At 46.4% G+C, this 22569-nt stretch overlaps 2 protein-coding genes across 5 annotated transcripts in view; one reads left to right on the top strand and one right to left on the bottom strand.

Annotated features, from left to right (window-relative positions):
• The first annotated feature begins 1009 nt into the window (after window positions 1-1009).
• Window positions 1010-8082, top strand: HTR6 (5-hydroxytryptamine receptor 6). The gene is made up of 2 exons (XM_012547362.2): window positions 1010-2118; window positions 8002-8082. Exons 1-2 carry the CDS (start codon window positions 1399-1401, stop codon window positions 8080-8082), a joined length of 801 nt encoding a protein of 266 aa, XP_012402816.2. The 5' UTR covers window positions 1010-1398.
• A 6581-nt stretch (window positions 8083-14663) lies between these two features.
• TMCO4 (transmembrane and coiled-coil domains 4) overlaps window positions 14664-22569 on the bottom strand; it is a 97000-nt gene continuing 89094 nt past the window's right edge. For all 4 annotated transcript variants that reach the window (XM_031962728.1, XM_031962730.1, XM_031962729.1 and 1 more), the window contains 2 exons: window positions 18205-18322; window positions 14664-15360 (listed from right to left, as the gene is read on the bottom strand). In XM_031962728.1, the coding sequence (XP_031818588.1) occupies window positions 15346-15360; window positions 18205-18322 (133 nt within the window). In that variant the 3' untranslated portion in view covers window positions 14664-15345. The remainder of the gene's footprint in view (window positions 15361-18204; window positions 18323-22569) is intronic.

Raw genomic sequence — 22569 nt, 5'->3', positions numbered from 1 at the left:
CGCAGAGTACGCTGCAGGCATCCCTCTCCCGGCTCGGGCTCCTCCGCTCTCTCTCCCCCCCGCCTCTGGGGTCCCCCGTGGCGCCTCCCCACGAGGGGAGGGAGCTTTCACAGCCCCCATAGGACATCGGCTTTCCCCGCTGTCTCCACACCGGCGCGAGGGCTCGGGCTCCGCACTCGGGACGGGGAAGAGGCACCTGTGCCTAGTTCCCGTGCTTGCAGTCCTCGGCTATCCAGCCTCCGACTCCTCATCCTATAGGGCGGGAGCGTGGAGCAGGAAAACCGGAGGCGGGAGGGAGCCCCAGGTCCGCCCTCTCCCCCCGAATCCACGCCCCTGGCTCCCACCCCCGCCCTCGGGGGCGGCAGCGCCTGTTGCAGTGACCTGGAGCGCAGCCCAGGTAGGGGCCGGCGGCGGAGAGACAGGCTCGCGCGGGAGGGGACCGGGAGGATGCGGGAGCGGGGCTAGGAAGGACCTCTCAATATTAAGATTGGGACGCTCAGCAGCTCCAACCCGCGGTGCCCCAGCGCCCGACTCCTCCTCCCTGCAGACCCACTGCGGACTGGCCGGCTCCCGAACCTATCCGCCAGACCAGCGGCTGCCTTTGGCTTCTGGTCTCTGGAGCTGACTCCTTAGCGCCCCCCCTTCGCCGCCCACCACCCCGCGCTCTTCAGGCCACGCCCCTTCATCCCCAGGGGAGGCATCCCCGGAGTGCGGCTGCGGGCCGAGCCTGGAGGGGCCTCACGGCTTTCTCCAGCCGGGTCCCTCTGGACCTCCGTGCCCCAGTCTCCCCCTTCAGCCTCCCACGTTCCACCTGGTTCTTACCTTCCGGATCCTTCTCCATCACCACGTCCCCCCTCCCCGAGTCGCGCTCCCGCTCCGCTCCGCATGCCTCTACGTACTGCTATCCCCACTCCTAAATTCCGCTTTTCTGGCGCGCGCGCGTGCACCCCAAATCCATCCTTCAGCCCGCATTGCACCTCGTTCTCACCTTCGTCTTTCTTCTCAACCTCAACCTCGCCACCGCCATCTCTTGTCCCCTGTACCCCCTCATCTATAAAATGGGCGACCGATCGTGACCGAAAGCGACCTCGCCAGGAGCAGCCCCCTCGCTCGCCCAGCCTCCGGGACGCCCCTTCGTCTCCCAGCCACGTCGCACCTCGGTAGCGCTTCCCTCCGGGTCTGTTTGCTCTGGGCCTAGGCCTCCCAGCCCCTCCCACCCCCGCGTGGCTCCCAGTGCCCACCCTCTCGCCAGCCCGCGTTCAGGCCACCATCTTTCCCTCGCCCTCTCACTCAGCCCCGCGGGGCTCCCAGCATCGTCCCCCGTTTCCCGCCTCCCCTCCCTTCGGTTCCCCCCTCCGGGTCGGGGCGCCCACCAGGCGTCGCTGTCGCCCCCCACCCATGGCCCTGGAGGTGGGTTTGACCAACAGCAGTAGCCCGAGCTTGGGGGCTCCCGAGGGCAGCGGATGGGTGGCGGCCATTCTGTGTCTCATCATCGCCCTGACCGCGGGAGGCAACTCGTTGCTCATCCTGCTCATTTGCACGCAGCCGGCCCTGCGCAGCACCTCCAACTACTTCCTCGTGTCGCTCTTCACGTCGGACCTGCTGGTGGGGCTGGTGGTGATGCCGCCAGCCATGCTCAACGAGCTGTACGGCCGCTGGGTGCTGGCGCGCAGCCTCTGCCTGCTCTGGGCGGCCTTCGATGTCATGTGCTGCAGCGCCTCCATCCTCAACCTGTGCCTCATCAGTCTGGACCGCTACCTGCTCATCCTGTCTCCGCTGCGCTACAAGGGCCGCATGACGCCGTGCCGCGCCCTGGCCCTCATCCTGGCCGCCTGGGGCCTGGCCGCGCTGGCCTCCTTCCTGCCCACGCACATGGGCTGGCACCGGCAGGGCCGCCCGCCGGCCCCCAACGCCACCGCCGAGGCCGCCTGGCCCGAGCTGGCCCCCGGGGGGCAGTGCCGCCTGCTGGCCAGCCTGCCCTTTGTCCTGGTGGCGTCGGGGCTTACCTTCTTCCTACCTTCTGTGGCCATCTCCTTCACTTACTGTAGGATCCTGGTGACTGCCCGAAAGCAGGCGGTGCAAGTGGCCTCCCTTGCCACCAACATGGAGGCATTGCAGGTAATCGATTATGCTGGATGACGGGCCAGCTTTTCCCACCTTCATTCCTTCCACTCCATCTCTAGGAGACAGGTCATAAAGGAGTCAGAGAGTCATAAATTCATAAGGGGATTGGGTATATCTCTTTCTGGGCTCCATCTCTAGGAGAGACAGGTCACAAAGAAACATAAAATCACAAGGGGCTCAGGTATATCTTTCTGGACTCCATCCCTCGGAGACAGGTCACAGAGAATCATAAATTCATAAAGGGCTTGGGTATACCTCTTTCTGAGCTCCATCTCTTAGGAGACACAAGTCACAGAAAATCATAAAATCATAAGGGGCTCCTGTATATCTCTTTTTGGACTCCATCTGCAGGAGAGAGGTCACAGAGAATGATAAATTCATAAGGGGCTCTTGTATATTTTTGCTGGGCTCCATCTCTAGGAGCCACAGGTCATAGACAATCATAAAATCACAAGGGGTTTTTCTTGTATATCTCTTGCTGGCCATTGATAGATCGAGTATTAGAATTGGAAGAGAAGCTAGAACAGTGAAAAAATAACAAGTCAGATTTATTACAAAGCTTTAAGGTTTGCAAAGATGCTTTTCCCATGGCCTTATGAAGTCAATAACAGGAGCGTTCCCATCCTTATTTAACAGATGAGGAAGATCTTCATTTTAACAGATGAGATGTCCGAGAGGTGACGGCAGTAGTCAGGATTTTGAATTCAGGACAGATCCCCAGTGCTTTCTATTAGTGATTAGACACCAAAGCCTTCCATGAAGAGGCTTTCACATAGGCATTAGGAACAAGCCAGAAGGGAGTCGGCTCTAAGTTCCTCCATTTTGTTCGGTTTCAAGGAAGGTTGAGATCTGGTTATGACCCCTATTTCTTAGGCCACAAGCTTCTGCTCTCTAATTATTTCTACTGCTGGCATTGATGGTGGGAGTGGAATCAGCTCCTGGATTATTTATATTCAAATATAGTCTCCTGATTATCAAGGGACTAAATGTCTCTTTTTTAAGTGGGAGGATCTGTCCTGAATTTAAAATTCTGAGTACTGTCTTCACCTCTCAGAGGTCTTATTTGTAAAATGAAGAGCTTCTTCACCTGTTAAATAAGATGTGAACACTTTTATTATTGATTTCATTGCCCCTCTTCCTGAATTCTAGAGGGGGGAGAGAGACAGAATCCTGGGCTTTTATTTTTATTGTCTTGGTTTTCTCTTCTGTAAAATTGATTTTGTACTTGTCCTGCCTATCTTAGAAAAAATATTTGTTAACCAAAACCCACAATAGAAGTATAAACTTGCACCCCTGTTTTATTCTTCAAGGCAGGCTCCAGCCTCTACACTAAAGTGTCAAACACATCCTGAAGGCCACATGTGGACCACAACATTCACAAATGGGCCCAAACCAGATTAAAATGGAATTGGGAAACATTTAGTAAAATAAATAAAAATACAATAGAACACAGATAATATTTTTATGTGGTTTTCTAGGTCAATATGTGACCTGCAGAGATGCTTATGAATGATTTAATAGCTAATTGAATGTTGATATCACTGTATTGCACCCTACTGCCTCCGCAGGCGTTTAATAAATAAATGCTTGTTGAACTGAATTGATTTGTAATGAGACTATAAGCAGTGAAAAGGCCTACCCTGATTTCCTGTGGCAACAGAGATGGTGTGTTTTTTAAGCTGTAGTCAGGAAGATTGATTTGGGTTTGAGTAGTCTATGATACTTATTAGTTCTTTGACTCTCAGTGAGTCACAATCTGTGAGTCTCAGTTTCCTTATCTGTCAAAGAAGGATGCTAAGACTTATAGTTCTAGAATGTTGTGAGCTTGCATTTTAACTTACACTGGAAGGAGGAGTACACAAGGCAATATGGCAACAATTACAACCCATTCTTCCTTAAAGAGTTTCCTGGACTGTCAGGCATCAGCTTTCCCCTGAGACAGGATGCTTGAATTGGACCTGATTAGATTGGACTGGATTAAATTGGACTGGATAGGATAGCGTCATATTGGATTAGTCTGGACTGGATTGTCTTGCATTAGATCGGATGGACTTGTTGGACTTGTAAAAGGGCTGGATGTCAAGAATGATGCAGAGGAGAGTCTTGGTCAGATACATGTTTGGACTGAATTTTCATTAAAATTCCTGTCGGCTTTGAGATGGTAGGGTGTTGAGGGGATGTTCTCTGGCCCCATCAGGGAGTTGAAGGCATATCCTTTCTAGTTCTGATATACTATGTTCTAAGGTCCTTCTAGTTCTAACATTCTATGTTCCATGCTAGGTTCTAAAGGTTTTCCAGTTCTAATATTCTTTGTTTTAAGGGCCCTCTGAGCTCTGGCATTGTTTCCTAAGGTCCCTTCCAGCTCTGATATTCTAAGGTCCTTTCATGGTCTGGAATTCTATGTTCCATGTCTCTTCCAAGACCGACATTTTAGCAGTGTGATTCAGAAAGAGATCTAGTTTGATGTCAGGAAATAGGATTCAAATCCCATTCTGCCACTTTGTGACCTTAGGCAAGGCACTGTGGTGGTGCCTTCAGTGTTTTCATCTATTAAATGTGGGAAATGACCTTTAAGGTGATTTCCCATTCTAGATCTATGGTCCTTTTTTCTAGAATTTACAGCAGGTTTAGTTGTACAAAATTGTGCAGAGCAATTTTCAGTACCACGGACAGGACCCCTCTCTCTGGAAGGCTCCTAGGACTGAAGATTAGCCTAGGGGTAGAATGAGAAAAAAGTCAAAAGGGTAGAGAGACCCTTTTGGGGAAGTGATGTCAAGGGCTCTTGGACACTGATGGAGTAGTAAGACATGATAATTAGATATGGAGTCAAGTGAATAATTTGGGGCAGCTAGATAGTGCAGTGGATAGAGCACTAGCCCTGGAATCAGGAAGACCTGACTTCAAATTAGACCTCAGATACTTGACCCTTACTAGCTACATGATCCTGGTCAAGTCACTTAACCCAATTGCCCTGCAAAAAAGAAAAAAAAGTGAAGAGTTGGAAATCTCAGCTCTGCTTCTTTTGCTACTTCTTGGGCAAGTCAGTTAACTTGAGGAGACTCAGTTTCCTCATCTGTAAATGGGGAAATTCAAACAGATTATTTATCCAAGAAGTCTCTCTGGTTTGACAAGTCAATCTTTTTTAAAAGTATATGCCAATTACATCTTTTCATAATCTAATATTCTTTCCTGCTCTGGCATTCTGTGTTATAAATTCTGTATCACATTAAGTATTGAAGTACTAGTGGGCCCTGAGATGAGATGAGGATCTGTGACTGTGATGACCATGTATTCTAAAATCAGCCAGAGTCAGGAATTCAGGTTAAGGGAAAATCTTCAATCTTTATTCTCAGTAGAGATGAAGAAGGATCGGAGGTGAAGGGGGATTGGAACTGAAGGGGGGATCGCGATAGCAATGTGAGCAGCTGTGACAAGATGTTAGCCAGCCATCTCTTTCCGCTCCTCTCTCCGCCCCTCTGCCTCCACTCACCAAAATTGTCATTTCCTATACAACACATCAGGACTTGCACAAAGAGTGGGTAGGGGCCATTCTTTCTCCAAGCATATATATTAATAGAGTATGGTCCAATTACTATTTAGCCTCACGTGCTTGGGACCTCAGTGCTCAACTTGAGCTTCAGCCCATTACATATGACTTCTACTGTTCACAGACAAAATCACCTCTTTTCCCAGTCTCTAAAACTTGGCTTAGAATGAACTATACAGACTTGACCTAGACTGGATTGAATTGGACTGGACTATGCTGCCTTGAACTTGGATTGAACTGGACTCAAAAGGATAAGATATCTATCTTTGTTTTGGAATGGATTGGACAGGACTGGGCTGGCCAATATTGGGTTGGATTGGATTCATAATGCAAAGAAGACTTCCCTTCCATCTCTGGCCAGATCCCTGAAAAGCTTGGTAAGAGACAGCCAAACCTTCCCACTTCGCTGACCTGAAATTCTTTCCCAGCATACACATTGCCCATAAGCACACAAAATGCAACATACAACTTGGTTGTTATTTACACAGCAATAGCTTATAGGCTATTTTAATGTGGAACCAAGAAGCGTTTGAGTCTTGTCCCTGATAAAGAGTAGCTATGTGATTCTGGGAAGTATCTTTCCTAGATGACTTCCTCATTCTCATACATGTGATGAAGGAATTTTAAAAAATGTTTTTTTTAAGGTCCGATCGCTGTTCTGGAGTCCACTTTGATCTTCTCCTGTATAATGAAGGGGTTGGAGTATTGGACCCACTTCTGGGTACCACAATTTAAGAAGGCTGTTAATAAGCTGGAAAGTATCTTTGTCATATAAGCATTAACTGGAGATTGTTTTGCTTGGAGAAGGCTCAATAGTGATGGTGGTGGAGGTCATGATATCAAGCTTCAAGTATTTAAAAAAGGTACATGGAAAGGGGATTAGATTTGGCTTGTCTGACCTCAGAATATGGAATAATAGGAAGAAATTTCAGAGAAGCAGAATTAGTTCTACATAAGGAAATCTATTTCAAAATAATTTAGAGTACCTAAAAGTAGAAGGGGCAGCTAGGTGGTACAGTGATTAGAATGCTGAAAATTCGTCTTCGTGAGTTAAAATCTGGCTTCATATTTACCAGTTACGTGACCCTGGGCAAGTCACTTAACTTGTTTGCCTCAGTTTCCTCATCTATAAAGTGTATTAAAGAAGGAAATGGAAAAACACTACAATATTTTTTGCCAAAAAAACATCAAATGGGGGCAATGAAGGGTTAGACATGACTGAAACAACTCTACAACGAACAATAACAAAAGTAGAAGGGGTTATCTTGAGAGAAAGTGGGTTTACTCTCACCAGAGTTCTTCAAGTGAAGCACTGGGCACTAATTGTTTGTATTTATTTGTTTTAAGATAAAATGATTAATTTTTATCACATAAGTTTCCCTCATATACACAAGGAAATCCTCTAAAAGTTAGCATTTAAAAGAAAACAAATAACTAGGAAATTTTATGCAGATTTTAAGGTGACATTTCTATTCATTCAGATTTATTACACTAAGAATCATTTCCCAGTTGATGGTCCAAAGGTATGAACAGATAATTCTCTCTTTTTTTCCAGGGATTAAATGTTGAGTAAAGATATATAGTTGCACTAGATGGGAAAGGAAAGGAATAAAGCAATTATTAAGTGCCTACTGTGTGTTCGACACTGTACTAAGTATAGCTTAATATATTATCCTCCCAACTCAGACCATTCATATTCTAGTTTGATAATTAAAACAACTCTGGGAGGTAGTGCTATCATTTTATAGTTAAGGAAACTGCCACAGATACAAATTAAGCTACTTGCTCAGGATCACACAGCTAATAAGTACCTTAGGCCATATTTGAGCTCCTGATTCCAAGCCCAGGGCTATCCACTGTTCTGCATGAATGAATGGAAAATAATTTGAATTAAACCCTTCTTTTTCAGGAACATATCTCCAAGCACACAGATAAATCCCATGACAGCAAATACAATGAGAGTTTTTTATAGATCAGAAAGATTTCCAAGCTTCTTATTTCAAAGCCATCTTCAGTGAAATACAGTTTGACCCAAATAGAAGAACTGGAGGGTACTTTGGATGGGCCTCCATTCTTGTGCTTAGACATGAAAATGAAGCTTCCACTTGTACAGCCAGCATTCTGACTTGGATTTCCATCCTTGGTGTTGGGTCTGTCCATAGTCACAAATTCCCATTTGTGAGCAAGGTCATTTATGAGATGATTGGTTGGGGTCAAGGTTAGTCATCTGGAAGCAGGGCTAGAGAGGGGGGCCTGGGGGGCCTCTATGGGGGGGAAGGGTCAGTCTGCAGCTACCCCCAAGGATCCTCAAAGACATGTGACCCCCGCAGGTGCCGAGGACTCCAAATCTAGCAGCATCTACCTCCAGTGAGAACAGACGGTTTGCCTCGAAGCACAGCAGGAAAGGTTAAGGCCAGTTTGACATAAGGCTCCTTTTGTTCTTTGGCCTATTCTTTGTAAAATGGAATCCAGGAAGGCTTTCGGGGCAGGTTTAGGGAGGGAAAAGGCCAGGGTGCACATTCTTGGGCTTCCCAGAAATCCCAAAAAAGGAATAGGAGAAATTAAGGGTAATCGATGAATGGAGAGACCGTTCCCTGGAGAAAGCCATAAAACATGGTAGCGGACAACTCCCACGGTTAATGGAGTAATCTACTCTGGTCAGACCAATCGGAGTGGGACACACCACCTACACAATGGCCCCAAAGCAGGTGGGCGGAGGTTCCCAGGGGCAGTTCTGGGCATGTAAAGAACAGTTGGAAGGAACAGGGAGGGGTTTCTTTAGCTCAGAGAACACAAGAAAGTGAGGGAGGAGAAAAGGCAAAACTTTATTATTTTTTAAATTTCTTTTCTTTTTTCTCATTTCTTTATATATTAGTGGGATTATCTCTGTGTGTTTATCTAGAGGGCAGAACCAGTCACTGTGGGTAGAAGTTACATGGGCAGAGTTTGACTTAGGGTCAGGAAAATCTTGCCACCAACTGGAGCTGTCCAAAAATGGAATGGGATGAGGGGAGGGATGGGGGCACTTCTTATCATGGAGCGCTGAGGGAAAGATGGATGCCCACTTATCAGAGGTGTTCCAGAGGATGTTTCTGGACCAGATGGCTCCTTATCTACAAAATGAGGGGCTTGGATCCAGTGCTAAGGGATCTTCCACATACAAAGTTGTCCTAAAATCTTCCCAACTCAGACATTATTTGAGTCTAGGGGAAATTCTCTAAAGAACCAGGAGAAGAAATTAGGGAATCTCCTCCCAGCCTACAGGGAATGAGTCTCCATGGCTTAGGGGCAGGAGGGGGTCTTCTGTAGGTAGGGGATGACCTCAGACTTCTTGAGATAGTGGGATCTAGAGTGTTAAGGCTTGCTGATGGCTGAGCTAATGAACCGTTCTGGATGGGATACTGGTAGCTAGACTGGACCTGAGGGTCTGTCTCCAAAATCCAATCTGTTGCCTGATACTGGGGTAATCACTTGGGGGTGAATGAGAGAAGCTCCTGTCTAATGTGATTCCTGAACTCTAATTAATAGCCCCATGGCCTCAGTAGTTAGTTTGTCATTTCCTCTCTGCCCCCCTCCTTTTTTTTTAAATTGTGGAGGTCCCAGGCACTAGGGAATGAAAAGAAATGCATCCAGTCCCAGAAAGGAAGAGGGGCGGCAAGAAAAAAGCTCCCCACCCTTTTTTTTTTTAAGGAACGAAAGGTGGGGGGGGGAAAACCCGGGATCCAGGGGGGCCCTTGAACCCCAGGGGGGGGCCCGGGGGCCCCGGGCCCGGGGGGCGGGGGGCCCGGCCAGGGGGGGCATTGAACCCGGGGATGTGGGGGGGCCTGGGAGTCAAGCTGGGGGCCCTGAACCGGAGGTAGACGGGCCTGAACCCCGGAGGCCGGCCGGCCCTTGAACCCGGGGGGAACCGGGGAGGGGCCCAGAACCCGGGGAGGTCAGAGCGGGGGGCCCTTGACGGTGAGGGCGGGGGAGGGGCCTTAAAAGGGGACAACTGGGCCCCTTGGGGGAGGGCAGGCGGGAGCCCCCGAACCCAGGAGGGTGGCCCGGGACCCGGGCAGGGGGAGGACTGGGAAACCGGGTGGTTTAGGCGGGGGCCCAAGGAATCCAGCGGGGGCCTTGAAAGGAAGGGAGGGCTGGGACCCTTTAGCCCGGGTTTCGGCGGGAACCCCGGGGTGGGTCCCCACGGGCCAACCCCCTTTTTCTAAAGGGACATTTCCCAGTTTGCCCTCCCCCTTACAAAACCCCCAAAAAATTTTCACCCAAACCAAAGGGGGCCCTTGCCCTCCCCTCCCCCACAGGGTAGCCCTCCCCCCTTTCCCCTCCCCCCCCCCAAACCCCCTTTCCCCCCCACCTTTCCCCCAACCCTTGAAAGGCCCCCCCCCCCCTCCCCTGACCCTTCCCCCTTTCCCCCCCCGGGCCCATTCCATCCCCTTCCCCCCCCCCCCCCCCCCCCCGGGGCCCCCCAAAACCCCTCCCCCCCCCCCCCTCCCCCCCAACCCCCCCGCCCGCCCAAACCCAAACCTCCCTTTTACCCAAACCCCCATCCACCCCCCAAAACCCCCCCCCCCCCAAATCCCCCCCTCCCTCCCCCCCTGGGGGTTTACCAACCTTTAAAACCCCGGGGCCCTTTCCCCCCGGGATTGGGGGGGGGCACCGGGGGCACTCCCATGCCAAAAAAACCCCCCCTCCCTCTGGGGGGGGGGGAAAAGGGGGAAACCCCTGGGTCTTTTTTTAAAAAGGGGGGGAAAACCCCCCTTTTAAACCCCTAAACGGGGAAAACCCCCCCCCAAAGGGGGAAAACTTCCTTTAAAAAGGGCCAGGGCGGGGGCCCCCAAAATTTCCCAGGGGCAAAGGGAAAGAAGGGGAAAGGGGGGAGGGCCCGGGCCCGGGGTTTTTTATGGGAAAAACCCCCAAAAATTACACCTTTCCCGGGTTTAAAACCCACCGGGCCCCCTATTCCCCTTTCCCCCGACGGCCAGCGGGTTTTCCCGGGTTTTTTTTCGGGGGCCAAAACTAACCCCCCCTCCCACCCCCCCGGGGCCCCATTTTATTTTAGGCTTCAAACCCTTTTCCCCACCCCCTTATCGGGCGGGCCAAAAAAAATTTTTTTTTTTTCCCCCAAACCCGGAAAACCCCTTACCCCTCCCCCTCTTTGGGAAAACCCCGCAAGGGAAACGGGGGCACCCTGCCCCCTTCTCCCCCACCCGCCCCCCCAAAAAAGGGGAACGGGGCCCCTTAGCCCGGGCCCCAAAACCCTTTGGGAAAGGGCCCCTTCCACCCGTTCTTTTGGGGGAAAATGGGGCCTTCCCGTTCTCCTTTTCTCCCCCTCTTCTTTAAAACCCCTCCCAACCTTCATTTTTTCCCCCCCACTTTGCATTCTTTTTTCCCCCCCCACCTCCCGGTTCAACCCCCCCCTGACTCTGGTTTCTGCCTTCCCACTCTGCATCCTGTTCTAACCTTCCACCCTTCCCGTTCTCCTTCCCATTTTCCCCCCGTTTCAAACCCCCCTCTGACTCCTGGTTTAAGGCCCCCTCACCCGGTTCTCCCCCCTCCCTCCTTGTTCTAACCTTCCTCCCTTTTTAAACCCCCCAATTTCCTTTCAAAGGGCCTCCCCTCACCCGCCCTCCCATCCCAAATCCTTTTCCAAGTTCCCAATTGAATTTTTCAAGGGCCCTCCCCACCATCCCGTTTTTTGCCCCCCACTCCCAAAAAGCCCCCACCCCACTCCCTTTTTAAACCCCTCCCCCCTTCCCCCCCCCCCTTTCCTCTAAACCTCCCCTTTCCCCCCTCCCCCCTTCCAGTCTAAACCCCCCCCCGAAAACCCCCCTGAACCCCGGGGTTCAAGGGCCTCCATCCACCTCCTTTCCCCCCCTCTTTTCCTGTTTTGGTTTCCCCCTTCAATTTGAAAAATTTTGCCTTCCCTTTTCAGCCCAAGATTTTCCTTCAACCACAGTGAGAAGAAAGGGGCGGCCCGGCCCATCCTTCCACCCATTCCTCTTCCGGTTTGCCTTGGCTTCTCCTCAGTGTCTCCCGGGGGAAGGGAAATTCTTTCCCCCTCCCAGGGTTAAAGGTGCCGGGGGTTAACCCCCTTGTAGGGAAACCGGGCTTCATTTCCCCGTCCCTGAGGGGCTCCTTGCCCCTTTCCCCGTCCCCAACGTTAATGCAGTTTTCCTCCTGCCAGTTTTAAAAGGGGGGAGAGTTTCGTTTTGTTTCCTCCCCGGGGCCCCCCAGCCCTAAATGTGACAGGCGGGAGCAGTGGGTAAAAAGAGCTTGAAAGGGGCGGGTAAACCCCCCTCCCCCTGCCCCGGTCCCTTCATTTTCCGTTGGACCCCTCCAATTAAAGGGGGGGTGAGCAAAACGCTTCCTTTACTAGTTCCCAAAAGCCCCCTGAACCCGGGAGCCTGGAAACTCTGGTTTCTTTGGCCCCTCCCCAGGCCTTAACCCCTTTTCTTCCCAAATTAGCCCCAGGGAATACCCAAACCCAACAATGAGCCCCTTGGCCCCGGGGGGGGGGGGGGGAAGGGGGAAAGGGGGGGATTTCCACTCCCTGCAAACTCAGGGCTGCCACCTAAAATTTTGGCCATCCCGGGCACCCATGGGTTTCCAAAGAGGCTGAGACATGGGGGGGAAGGAAACCCATCGGGTCTGGGTTTTTCCCAAAACCCCGGGTTCCATCCTCCCCCGGGGGCCCGGGGGGATCCCCTCTGGAGTGGGGTTTGGGTCCCTTTAGAAAATTGGGTTTCCCGTGGCCCCCCTAGGCGGGGTGGAAAATCTTTTTTAACGTTTTTTCCATTCAGGTGGTGTTTTTTTTTTCCATGGCCACTGGCCCAAAGGGAAAAAAGTTGGGAAAATAGGAAGTTAAAACCTGCCCAAATTTTAATTTTTTTTTTGGGGATTTTTTGTTAAACCCAAGGAAAAAATTTTAAATTTTTTTAAAAATTAAAAGAAAATTTATTTTTGGGGAAAAATTTTTCTTATTAAATTTTTTATCTTTGCCCTGACCTTTAACTCCTTCAATTTTTTAAAAAAATTTACCCATCTTTTTTTTAGGTTAAAAAATTTTTAATTTTAACTTTGAGCCCTAAATTTGGGGAGATTTTTTTTTTTTTTGGGTTTTAAAAGATCCCCTTTTGAAAAAAATAATCAAGACCTTCCTCAGGGTCAGGGAAGCCCTGGCTCCCAATCCTGCCTCCAGGCCTTACTGCTAATAGCAGGTCACTTCCCTTGGGGCTTGAGCCTCAGGTTCCTTGTCTGAAAAACCCAGAAAAAATTAGCATTCCTGCCAATTACAATGAAAATCAAATAAGAGAAATAGTCCAGTGGAGATAAGTGGGCTGGGGATCAGGAAGATCTGGATTGATCTATATGTATTAATTTATATATACTAACTATGTGACCCTGAGTAATACATTTAACTCCTCTCAACCTTTTGTGAAGCGAGGAAAAAATTGATACCCACCTCATTCAGTTTGTGGTGAGGATCCAAAATGAGAAAATGTATGTTCTATGCTATGGCAACCCTAAAGAGACCACATAGTGTAGTGGGGAGACTTCTCTCAGTTTTATCTGTTAAATGGGAATAATAAAAGCACCTACCACACAGGGTTGTTGTGAGGATTAAGTAAAATAATAACTGTACAGCACCTTGCAGACATTAAAGTGTTAAATAAATGTATGAACTATTATATTGTTATTATTAATTGAAACTGTGAAGCTGATAATAATTTTAAATTATCTTTTGTATTATTTTATGAAGATACTTTTTATTTTGGTCATAGCTTTCAGGTAGCCCAGTTATTTTTAAGTTTTATGTTCTTGATTTGTTCTGTAGGTCAGTTGTTTTTATTATGAAATGTTTCACATTCTTTTCTATTTTTTTCATTGTATTTTAAAAACTTTTTTGGGGGGGGCTCATAAATTTGTTGATTTCCCCTTGCCCAATTCTGGTTTTTAAGGATTCTGGATCTCCTTTTCTAGTTGGCGGACTTTATTTTCATAATCTTCTTATTTTTCCTGAATTTTTTTTCTTTTTAGTTTTTCCTTAATCTCTCTCATTGATTTTCAAAAGTCTTTTTTGAGTTCTTTTATGAATTCTTTTTTAACATTACTCATTGGGATAGAGAGGCTTTTTTTTTTTTTTTTTGGCTTTAGTATCCTCTTCTGAAGATGAAGTCTTGTCTTCTCTATTCCCATAGTAACTTTCTCCATTGCCTGTTCATTTTTTAAAATTTATAGCTGACTATGGGTGTAATCATCTCTAGTACTTGGGCATGGGGGATGGTGCCTTTGACCTAAAATCTTCTTTTGGTTCTCCTCTCTGGCCTGGAACATGAAACCAAGAACTCTGCTCTTCAGTAAGTGCCTCAGAACATAGTTTTTAAAAATCTTTTATCAAATGTAAATGCTTGACAGGATCATAAATTGACAGATGTAACCTCCAGGTCAATCATAACCACAACCCACAAATAATAAAAAGTCTGACAGATCTGAAGAACTACACATCCTTCTCAAGATGATTTTATGGGATTTAACCCAAACCAGGCCTTAATGCAATTTGTCTGTTCCTGTTTTATGCGTCCATGTCTGAAGCACATGTGTGCTTTCACTCACTAATGCTGTTTGGCCTATTAAGTCCTTGGGGCCCAAGGCTTAGGCAGAATGAATAATGGCCTAGACTTCATCATTCCATGTGGCAGAAAGGGATGGGGGAATGGGAGGATCTTGGAGCATAGAGAGAAGGCAGATAAGGGGAAGGGACTTTGAAATTCCCATTTGAGGTCCTACTCTGTTTTTGTACCTCCTTCTCCCAGGTTGTCCTCAAGAAAACTGTGAGTAATGTTCTTCAGTCAAGGGAAAGAACCAAGTGGAAGTTCATTCGATAATCATATTAAACTGTGAAGTTTGGGTAGCCCAAGAATTATTAGCCCCCTTTAAAAGATGAGGAAACTGAGACTCAGAGAGAGAATGCCTAGGGTCATGCAAGTGGGATATGGCAAACTGGGATCCAAGTCCAAGGACTCTATGATCTCAGGTTACATTGAAGTACCCACTATGTGAACTAGGCAAGTCTAATGCTTACCATTCCAAGTTAGGTCTTTCCTCTATAGGGAAGCTTATCTCTCCTTGGAAATGTCATTTTGCATCCTCTATTTATATGATCCTGGGTATATTCACTTTAGCTGTCTGGGCCATTTTCTTCATTCTATAAAATAGGAATAATTCCCTACCTCAGTGGGACTTGAGAAGCCTTTAGAGCTCTATAGAAATGTGCTCTATTTTGAGGATGATATCACAAAGGCGAGGGCCCCTGCTCAGTGTCACATGTTTTGGGTACATCCTGAAACCTCATTAAATTTGATTTAGCTCTTCCATCCCACAGGAGCAGGCAGAAATTCACTGCTGCAGGGGAATCTGAGTCACCCCCTTTTGAAGAGTGGGCTCTGGGAGATTCTGTCTGTCTGCTGCTTGCCAGAGATTCTTCTCTCTCCAGCTGGGCGAGCCCCCCAATCTATTCCTTCTTCATCAACTTTTCCCAGTGTTACTTGAGGCAAGGGAGTTGGGTGGCTGACAACTATGAAACCTTTGGAAATCTCCATGTGGGCTGTTGGCTGGAAATGCAGAGTGGGTTTGGCAGGTGATGTAGGGAAGACCAATTGCTGGACCACTCCAACTCTTCACCAGTATCTCATCTGCTTCAGAAAAGAACCAAAAGATGTCTGCTAGCATCTCATTACATAGGAGTTATAAGGAAGCAAAGTTTTGTTCAATATATAGAAAAGCTTCTAGGGAATTCTGTTAGTGTCTGCTTTGGGAGGGAGGGGGGTCTCAATGGATGATTTCTTGTCAGGGACACTGATACTATGGGAAGGAGGACTCTTGCTTCAGATAAAAGCAGGACTGCGTGACCTCTGAGGTCCCCTTCAGCTCTGAAACACTTGTTCCAGAGTTTAAGGAAAATGTCAGGTATTACACAGGTTCCTCTCGTAGATATACTAGTGAAGGGGAATAAGCATGGTGCATCGTGGTTACAATACAAGGAACTTGCCCCAGGATGTCTTCAAGGAAGAGAACTCAAGCTGTCTGTGCCCACTAGAGGTGGGACTGTTAAAGCAGAGAACAAGGTGTAGTTGAAAGAAGGCACGAACACTGGTGCTGGATTTGGACCAGATGGGTTTGAAATTCTGCCTTGATCATTTTCTAGCTGGATGACATTGGGCATTGCTTTTAACTTCTCTAGGTCTTGGTTGTCTGATCTGTAGAAATCAGGGTTTATATGCGAGTAATTTCTTTTTCCTATTAAAATAATAGCTTTTCATTTTTCGAAATACATGCAAAGATAGTTTTCAACATTCACCCTTGAAAAAGCTTGTGTTCCCCCCTGTTTCTCCCCTCCCCTAGACAGCAAGTAATCCAATATAGGTTAAACATGTTCACTTCTTCTATACATATTTCCATAATTATCATGCTGCACAAGAAAAATCAGATCAAAAAGGAAAAAGAGAGAAAAAAAAAGCAAGCAAACAACAAAAAAGTTGCAAATACTGTTGTGATTCACTTTCAGTCTATGGGGTAACTTGTGAAGTCCCTTCCACTCTTAAATTTTATGACACTGCAGATCTCCCCTGAATCTTAGGGATCCCAAAGTGAAGTAAACAGTTAGGAGGGAGCAATGTCAGCCAATAAACATTTAGTAAACACTTAGTATGTGCCAGGTACTGTGCTAATCTCTGGGAATACAAAATAAGGCAAAAAAGAGCTCCTGCCCTCAAGGAACTTACAATTTAATAGGGAGATAATATGCAAACAAATATGTACCAAAAAGCTATGAACAGGATAAATAGGAAATCATTAAGAGAGAATTTAAGAGGGGTTAGGTGGGATTTCAGTGGGAACCTGATGCCAGGGAAGGGAAAAGGAGGAGAGGAGAAAGTACCATTATCCTTTATGGTTGAGGAAACTGAAGGAGGCAGAGATGCCCAAACATAGCAGGTAATCTGGGCCAGCACCCCCAGAGCCTATACATGGCAGGGAGCAAAGCTAGGATCTGAACACAGCCAAAAGAGAACAACTGGCCCATTCCTCCCATTGATGTACTCCATGTTCTAGCTAATGTGGCCCTCCGGCTGTTCCTGCACATGGCATTTCCCTGGAACTGGTGTGTGTATGTGTGTGTGTGTGTGTGTGTGTTGGGGTGTTGGGAAGTAGGGAAGGAAGTAGGAGATGAGCCCTGTGGATCCCTGGGTTTAGGGAAAAAGGAGACTCTTTTCAGCTGCAGATCAATGGGTATCTATTCTGCAGCTTAGGGTCTTCAAGAGATGCCTGGGGCACGCGGGGGTTAGTGATTTGTCCAGGGTCACAGAGCTGGGACTTGAACCCAGATCTCCAGCCAGCTCTTTGTTAGGCCAGGAAGGGAAGAAGAGATGGAGAGAATGAAGGAAGGAATGAAGAAAGGAAGGTGAGAGGGAAGGAAGGAAGGAGAGAGGGAGAGAAAGAAGAAAGAGGGAAAGAGGAAAGGAAGGAAAGAAGAAAGGAAAGAAGCTAAGGACAAGAAGGAAGGGCACTTACAAATATCCCAAAGTTCTAGAGTAAATGACATGAGACCTAAGCTCTAAATCTAGCTCTGACAATAATTAACTGTGATTTTAAACAAATTACTTTAAGCTCTGGGCCTGGGTTAATGCAGCTATAAAATAGAAAGCCTGGAGGGAATAATTCCTAAGGTTTCATCCAGCTTTCCTTCCTAGCTCTGGTATTCTTAAGTTCTAAGGTGCCTTTCAGCTCTGACATTTTCTTTTTAAGCTCCTGTCCATCTATGATAGTTTGTACTCTGAAGTCTTTCCCAGCTCTGACCTCCTGGGTTCTAAGGGCCCTCCCAGCTCCATTCTCTAAAGATGTTTTCCATGTTCTTTTTTTTTTTCCTTAAGTGATTTACCTACCAGTTTGGCCTGGAAAAGGACCTGAGTTCAGAGATATGGGAGCTGGGAGGAAACTCAAGTCATACTCAGAGACTATCAACATAGAATGTCAGGGCTTCACCATGTACTTTCCCTCTCCTGATCTTTCAAGGCTTAGCTCAGCGGCTGCTTCCTGCAGAAGGCCTTTCCTGATCTGGGGAAGATGTTCTTTCTTTCATTCAGTCTGTACGCTGCCCTTTATTTATCACCTTGTCCAGAACAAGGTAAGCTCCTTGGGGGCAGGGATGGCTCCCTTTGTGTTTGGGTATCCTGGGGATCTCCTTCAGCACTTAATACTAGAAAACAGCCGCTCTCCAAAAGGGGCAAATTGGAATGGGAGAAAGAGCAGGCTCTGGTCTGCATCTGGCAATCCTTTCCCTCCTCTTCCAGAGCTCCCTTGGCTCTTCATGGCAATGTTGGACTTGGTGCATGAACCTCCTATTTCACTGCTGAGTCACTGCTCTTGCTCAACAATCACCTATTTCAATGAAAGCCTTCCAGGGCGGCACCAGCTCAGGGCAGAGAGAGCCGCTTCCCACGGCCTCCCACTCAAGCAGGGAAGGGCGAACCCACACTTACCACTGAGGACAAGTCCATGTTGACCATCCTCCTGTCATCTAAGTTGACAGGCTGGAGCCCAGCCACTTTCAGCTGTACAGAAGATGTCCGGTACACGAAACTCAGCAGCCAGTCTCCCCTGGGAGGGTAACAAGGGAAAGCCGAGGCCATCAGCTCAACTCAACTCAATGTAATTCAACAGTTTTTAGGCTTTTTGTGAAAATACATTTTTATTGCTCTCGTTTTTTTCATACTTGCATTTCCAAATATTTTCCCAAGAAAGTCATTCTTTATAACAAAAAATGAAAAAGGGAAAGAAAAAAAAGTTCATTGAAACTAAATTATATATCTAACATTACCTCCAAGTTTTGACAGGAACACAGTTCTGACCTCCTGGGTTCTAAGGGTCCTCCCAGCTCTGACCTCCTGGGTTCTAAGGTTCCTCCTAGCTCTGACCTCCTGGGTTCTAAGGGCCCTCCCAGGTCTGACTTCCTGTGCTCTAAGGGCCCTCCCAGCTCTGACCTCCTGGGTTCTAAGGGCCCTCCCAGCTCTGACATCCTGGGTTCTAAGGGTTCTTAGAATGTCAGAGAGGCATTCTAAATTCTAACATTCTAAACATTCTAAATTCTAACGTTTTGTGTATAATAAAGAAGAATGAGTCCCAAGTAATTTATCAAATTTATTCAAAATTTTTTCCAAAATTAAAATTTCATATAGCTATGGTCACTATTCTCATAATTCATTTTGTTTTGTTCAAATGAATGCAGGTGAACCTCCCCTTCCCATTTCTACCATTATACCTTTCTTTTCTCTCCTCAATGCTAGGAATCAACAGTATCATCGCTCAGGTAACTACAGAGTCTCTTTTCCTCTCTTCTTAAGTTTCCTGTCAATTATTTTCTCCATCACTTTCTTAAGTTTTGACAACCCACAAAACAAGAAACCAAGCTCTGATTTATGCATTTGCTATTTCCTAGGGATGAATGATCATTGTGAAACCGTAGCCATCAGTTCTCATGGAGCTGGCTCCAGCACACTCCCAGATCTGGATATAATTAAGTCTTTTGGTTGGAGCTTAAGAGGGAGGAGGAACCATAAAACCTTCTCACCTCCGAGCATTTGTTAATTGTGGAGTTAGAGCTGTTAACTTTTGCTTTCATTTCCCTTTCTTCACAATTAAGGGCCTACTCTGTTTGAAGCCTTGTTCTTATTGCTGGGGATATAAAATAAGAAACACTGCTATAGTTTTCCATGCTCACAGTCTTGGATGGGGTCGAACTGGCAGGAGGGAGAAATAGCATGAGCACAAATAATTGGACTTGGGGAAGCAGGAGTCTGCTAAAAAGTGTTTCATCACTCCCAAAACAGTTTTTTTAATGATACATTTTAAAGTTTAATCTGCAACATTAAGATTTTTTTCCATCACTTTTTTAAGTCCAGACAATAAATGAAACAAAAAATCAAGCTGGTTCCAGCACACCCTTGGACAAGGCCAGAAGAGAGGTATGGACAAGGTGTTAGAAGAAATCTGAGGAGGGAAAGATCCCTTTTAATTTGGGAAACTGGGGACAGGCTCTGTGAAGGACACCTTTCTCTGGCCCCTCAGCTGCCAGCATCTTTCCTTCTGAGACTGTCTACCCCTATTCTGTTTCTATCTTACATGTACTAGTTATTTGAAAATATTTTCTTCTCTATTAGAATATAAGTTCTTTGAGGGCAGGAAAATTTTTTCTTCTTTCTTTCGCTTTTCTTGGCATTTCTAGCACTTAGTATAGTATTTGGCATGTAATCATGTTATTTGTCCTTCATTTTCTTTTCTTTTTTTAAATTAAAGCTTTTTATTTACAAAACATATGCATGGGTAATTTTTCAACACTGCAAAACCTTGCAAAACCTTCTGTCCCAAAATCTCCCCCTCCTTCCCTTGAACTTCATTTTCAAAAAGGACCAATGCCATTATGGAACGACAAAAAATGTTGTTTATCCTTCATTGGTACATAGTAAGCACTTAATCTTTGGCTGAAGAAGTAGCAGCTGATTGATCCATGGGCAGATCTATAAATCCTTAGCTCTCCATAGTCAGAGATGGAGGGGGAGAATTCTTATTCCCAAAGTCTGACTCTAGTAGATACACATAAGCAGGAAAGGCCAGGAGGACACTGGGCAGCTGCTGGGGGCCTACTTTGACTAAAAATGGTGTATAGGAAGGAAAGGAGAGTGAAATAAAGCATTAAAGGTAAATTGAAACCACAGGTAGAGGGCCTTCATCTTGGTGTTTTATCCTATTGTCAATGGGGAACTACTACAGAAATCTGAGAAGGGTAGTGACCCATCAGACCAATGGGTTAGGAAGAGAACTGTAGGAGTGATGGACCAATGGGAGTGGTGAGGAAGGAACCAAAAGCAGGGAGACTACTTAGTATTAATGTCAGTAAAGGAAGTGATAAAAATGTTGTGATAAAATAGTCAAGGGCCTCCTCTCCTGATATGAACGGTGAAATCAGAGAAGCACATTTTGTCAGGTCTGGGAGGACCTTGAGAATGTGGAATATCAGAGAGAGGAGGAACCTTAGAATAGAGGGAAAAGAAGATGGGGTACCCTGATCTCTCTATCTCTCTGTCTCTGTCTTTGTCTGTTTCTCTGTTTTCTGTCTCTTTCTCTCTTGCTTCTCTCCCTCCTCCATTTGTTTCTTCTTCCCTTCCTTCCTCCCTCCCTCTCTTTCTGTGTCTATCTTGCTCCCTTTCTCTTCTTCTACCTCCTCTTCCTTCCTCTCTTCTTTGTGTCTCTTCTCCCCTTCTCTCTCTGTCTTCTCTGTCTTTCTCTCCCCTCTCTCCCTTTCCATTCTCCCTCTCCCTCCTCACCTTCTCTCTTTCTTTCTCTCTCTGTCCCTCTCTTCTTGTCAGTCTCTCTGTGCTTCTGTCTGGACAATACCCCTACTATGTGTGTGTGTGTATATATATATATATATATATATATATATATATATATATATATATAAGCATATTCAAGCTGTGAAAATCTTCGAAGATCTTGATGTTATCAAATTCAGTATCTTCAGGGTATTGAATGGAAGCACAATTACTCTGCCACACGTCAATAAACCTCAATCTTCCAAACCAATTCATTTATTCACAGAAGTGGCTAATAGCGGTTTTTTGGAGGCTGAGGGGAGAGATAGCAAGGCAGCTCTGGCCCCCGGTAATGGATCAAAAAGAAAAGTATGTAATTGTTTCTTTTTCTATCCTCTATTATAATCCACAAAGACTGGTTCTACATTCAGGGCAAAGCCCACTGGTGTTCATTCAAATGACTTGAAAGTAAAATTGAATTTCCATCTCAGCAGCTGTTTCTATCCATAGAGCTTCCAAGGAGGATCCATTCCCCGGACCTACACAGCAGGTTAAAGAATTGGAATTATCTCCACCCTCTCTTCTAACCTGGTGAGAGCCTGTTCATGTGATATCTGAGTCTCAGAGTCCTATGTCCGGAAGGGAACTTCAACACAGAATAAAGTGTTAGACCAAGAGGCAACTATGGACATAGAACATCAAAGGGGGAAGGGTCCTTAGAGAACAGAACCAGAGATGAAAGGGACCTTATCACACAGAATGTCAGAATCAAGAGGGCCCTTAAAACCCAGGATGTCAGAGCTGGGAGGGGCAGTTCCTCCATCAGACACATAGTCTCTGGGTGACTCTGGATAACCCTTTTCTTCTTATATTTCCTCATACATAAAATAGAGATAATAGAACCTATCACATAGGAAAGATTCTAGCGAGAACGTGTGCAAACCACTTTGCAAAGCTTAAAGCATTACAGACATACGGCTCTGATATTTTGTGCTCTCAGGGTCCTCTCAGCAGTTTTAATTTGAGTCGTTTCTGTGACCTCACGGTCAAACAGAGGAATTTAGGGCCTATATTTCCATTTATTTGTTCGGTTAAGTAATTGTTTAAAAACAATTTTTTTTCCATAAAGAGGACAATAAAAGACCTTGGATTTGCTATGAAAAGATATGAAAATCACCCCTTCTCAAACCCTGCTCTTAACAAAATAGATGTTTTTAATAAAGCTCTGCTTTCCTTTGGAATGTAAAATTTTAATTGCTTATTTTTAGTTTATTTTGCTTTTAGAGTTTGTGAAATGTAAAAAACAAAAGACAACCCAATCCCATTATGTGTGCAATAATATACTCCAAGAGTGTCACTTATTGTAGAAATCCTATTGGAAGGGAGACAGAGGTCTTAACACATTCATTTCCTGCCCCCTCCTTCTTTCTGGGCCTGGATGACTGCAATGGTGTGGACTCAGCAGAATATACCCAAAACACTATCAATCTCTTTCTCTCCATCACTCCCCAAGGTAATCAGCTGCCCAGGGTCACA

Source organism: Sarcophilus harrisii, chromosome 3 (assembly GCF_902635505.1).
Source record: "Sarcophilus harrisii chromosome 3, mSarHar1.11, whole genome shotgun sequence".
NCBI classification, from domain to species: Eukaryota; Metazoa; Chordata; class Mammalia; order Dasyuromorphia; family Dasyuridae; genus Sarcophilus; species Sarcophilus harrisii.
Note: the sequence above shows the minus strand (reverse complement) of the source record. Positions and strands in the feature narration are given on the sequence as shown.

Excerpts from the sequence above, each read along its gene's own strand:
- HTR6 (XM_012547362.2), top strand. The coding sequence starts at position 1,399 with ATGGCCCTGGAGGTGGGTTTGACCAACAGCAGTAGCCCGAGCTTGGGG. Across the intron at positions 2,119-8,001 it reads CCAACATGGAGGCATTGCAG|GTGCCGAGGACTCCAAATCT; the intron begins GTAATCGATTAT and ends TGACCCCCGCAG.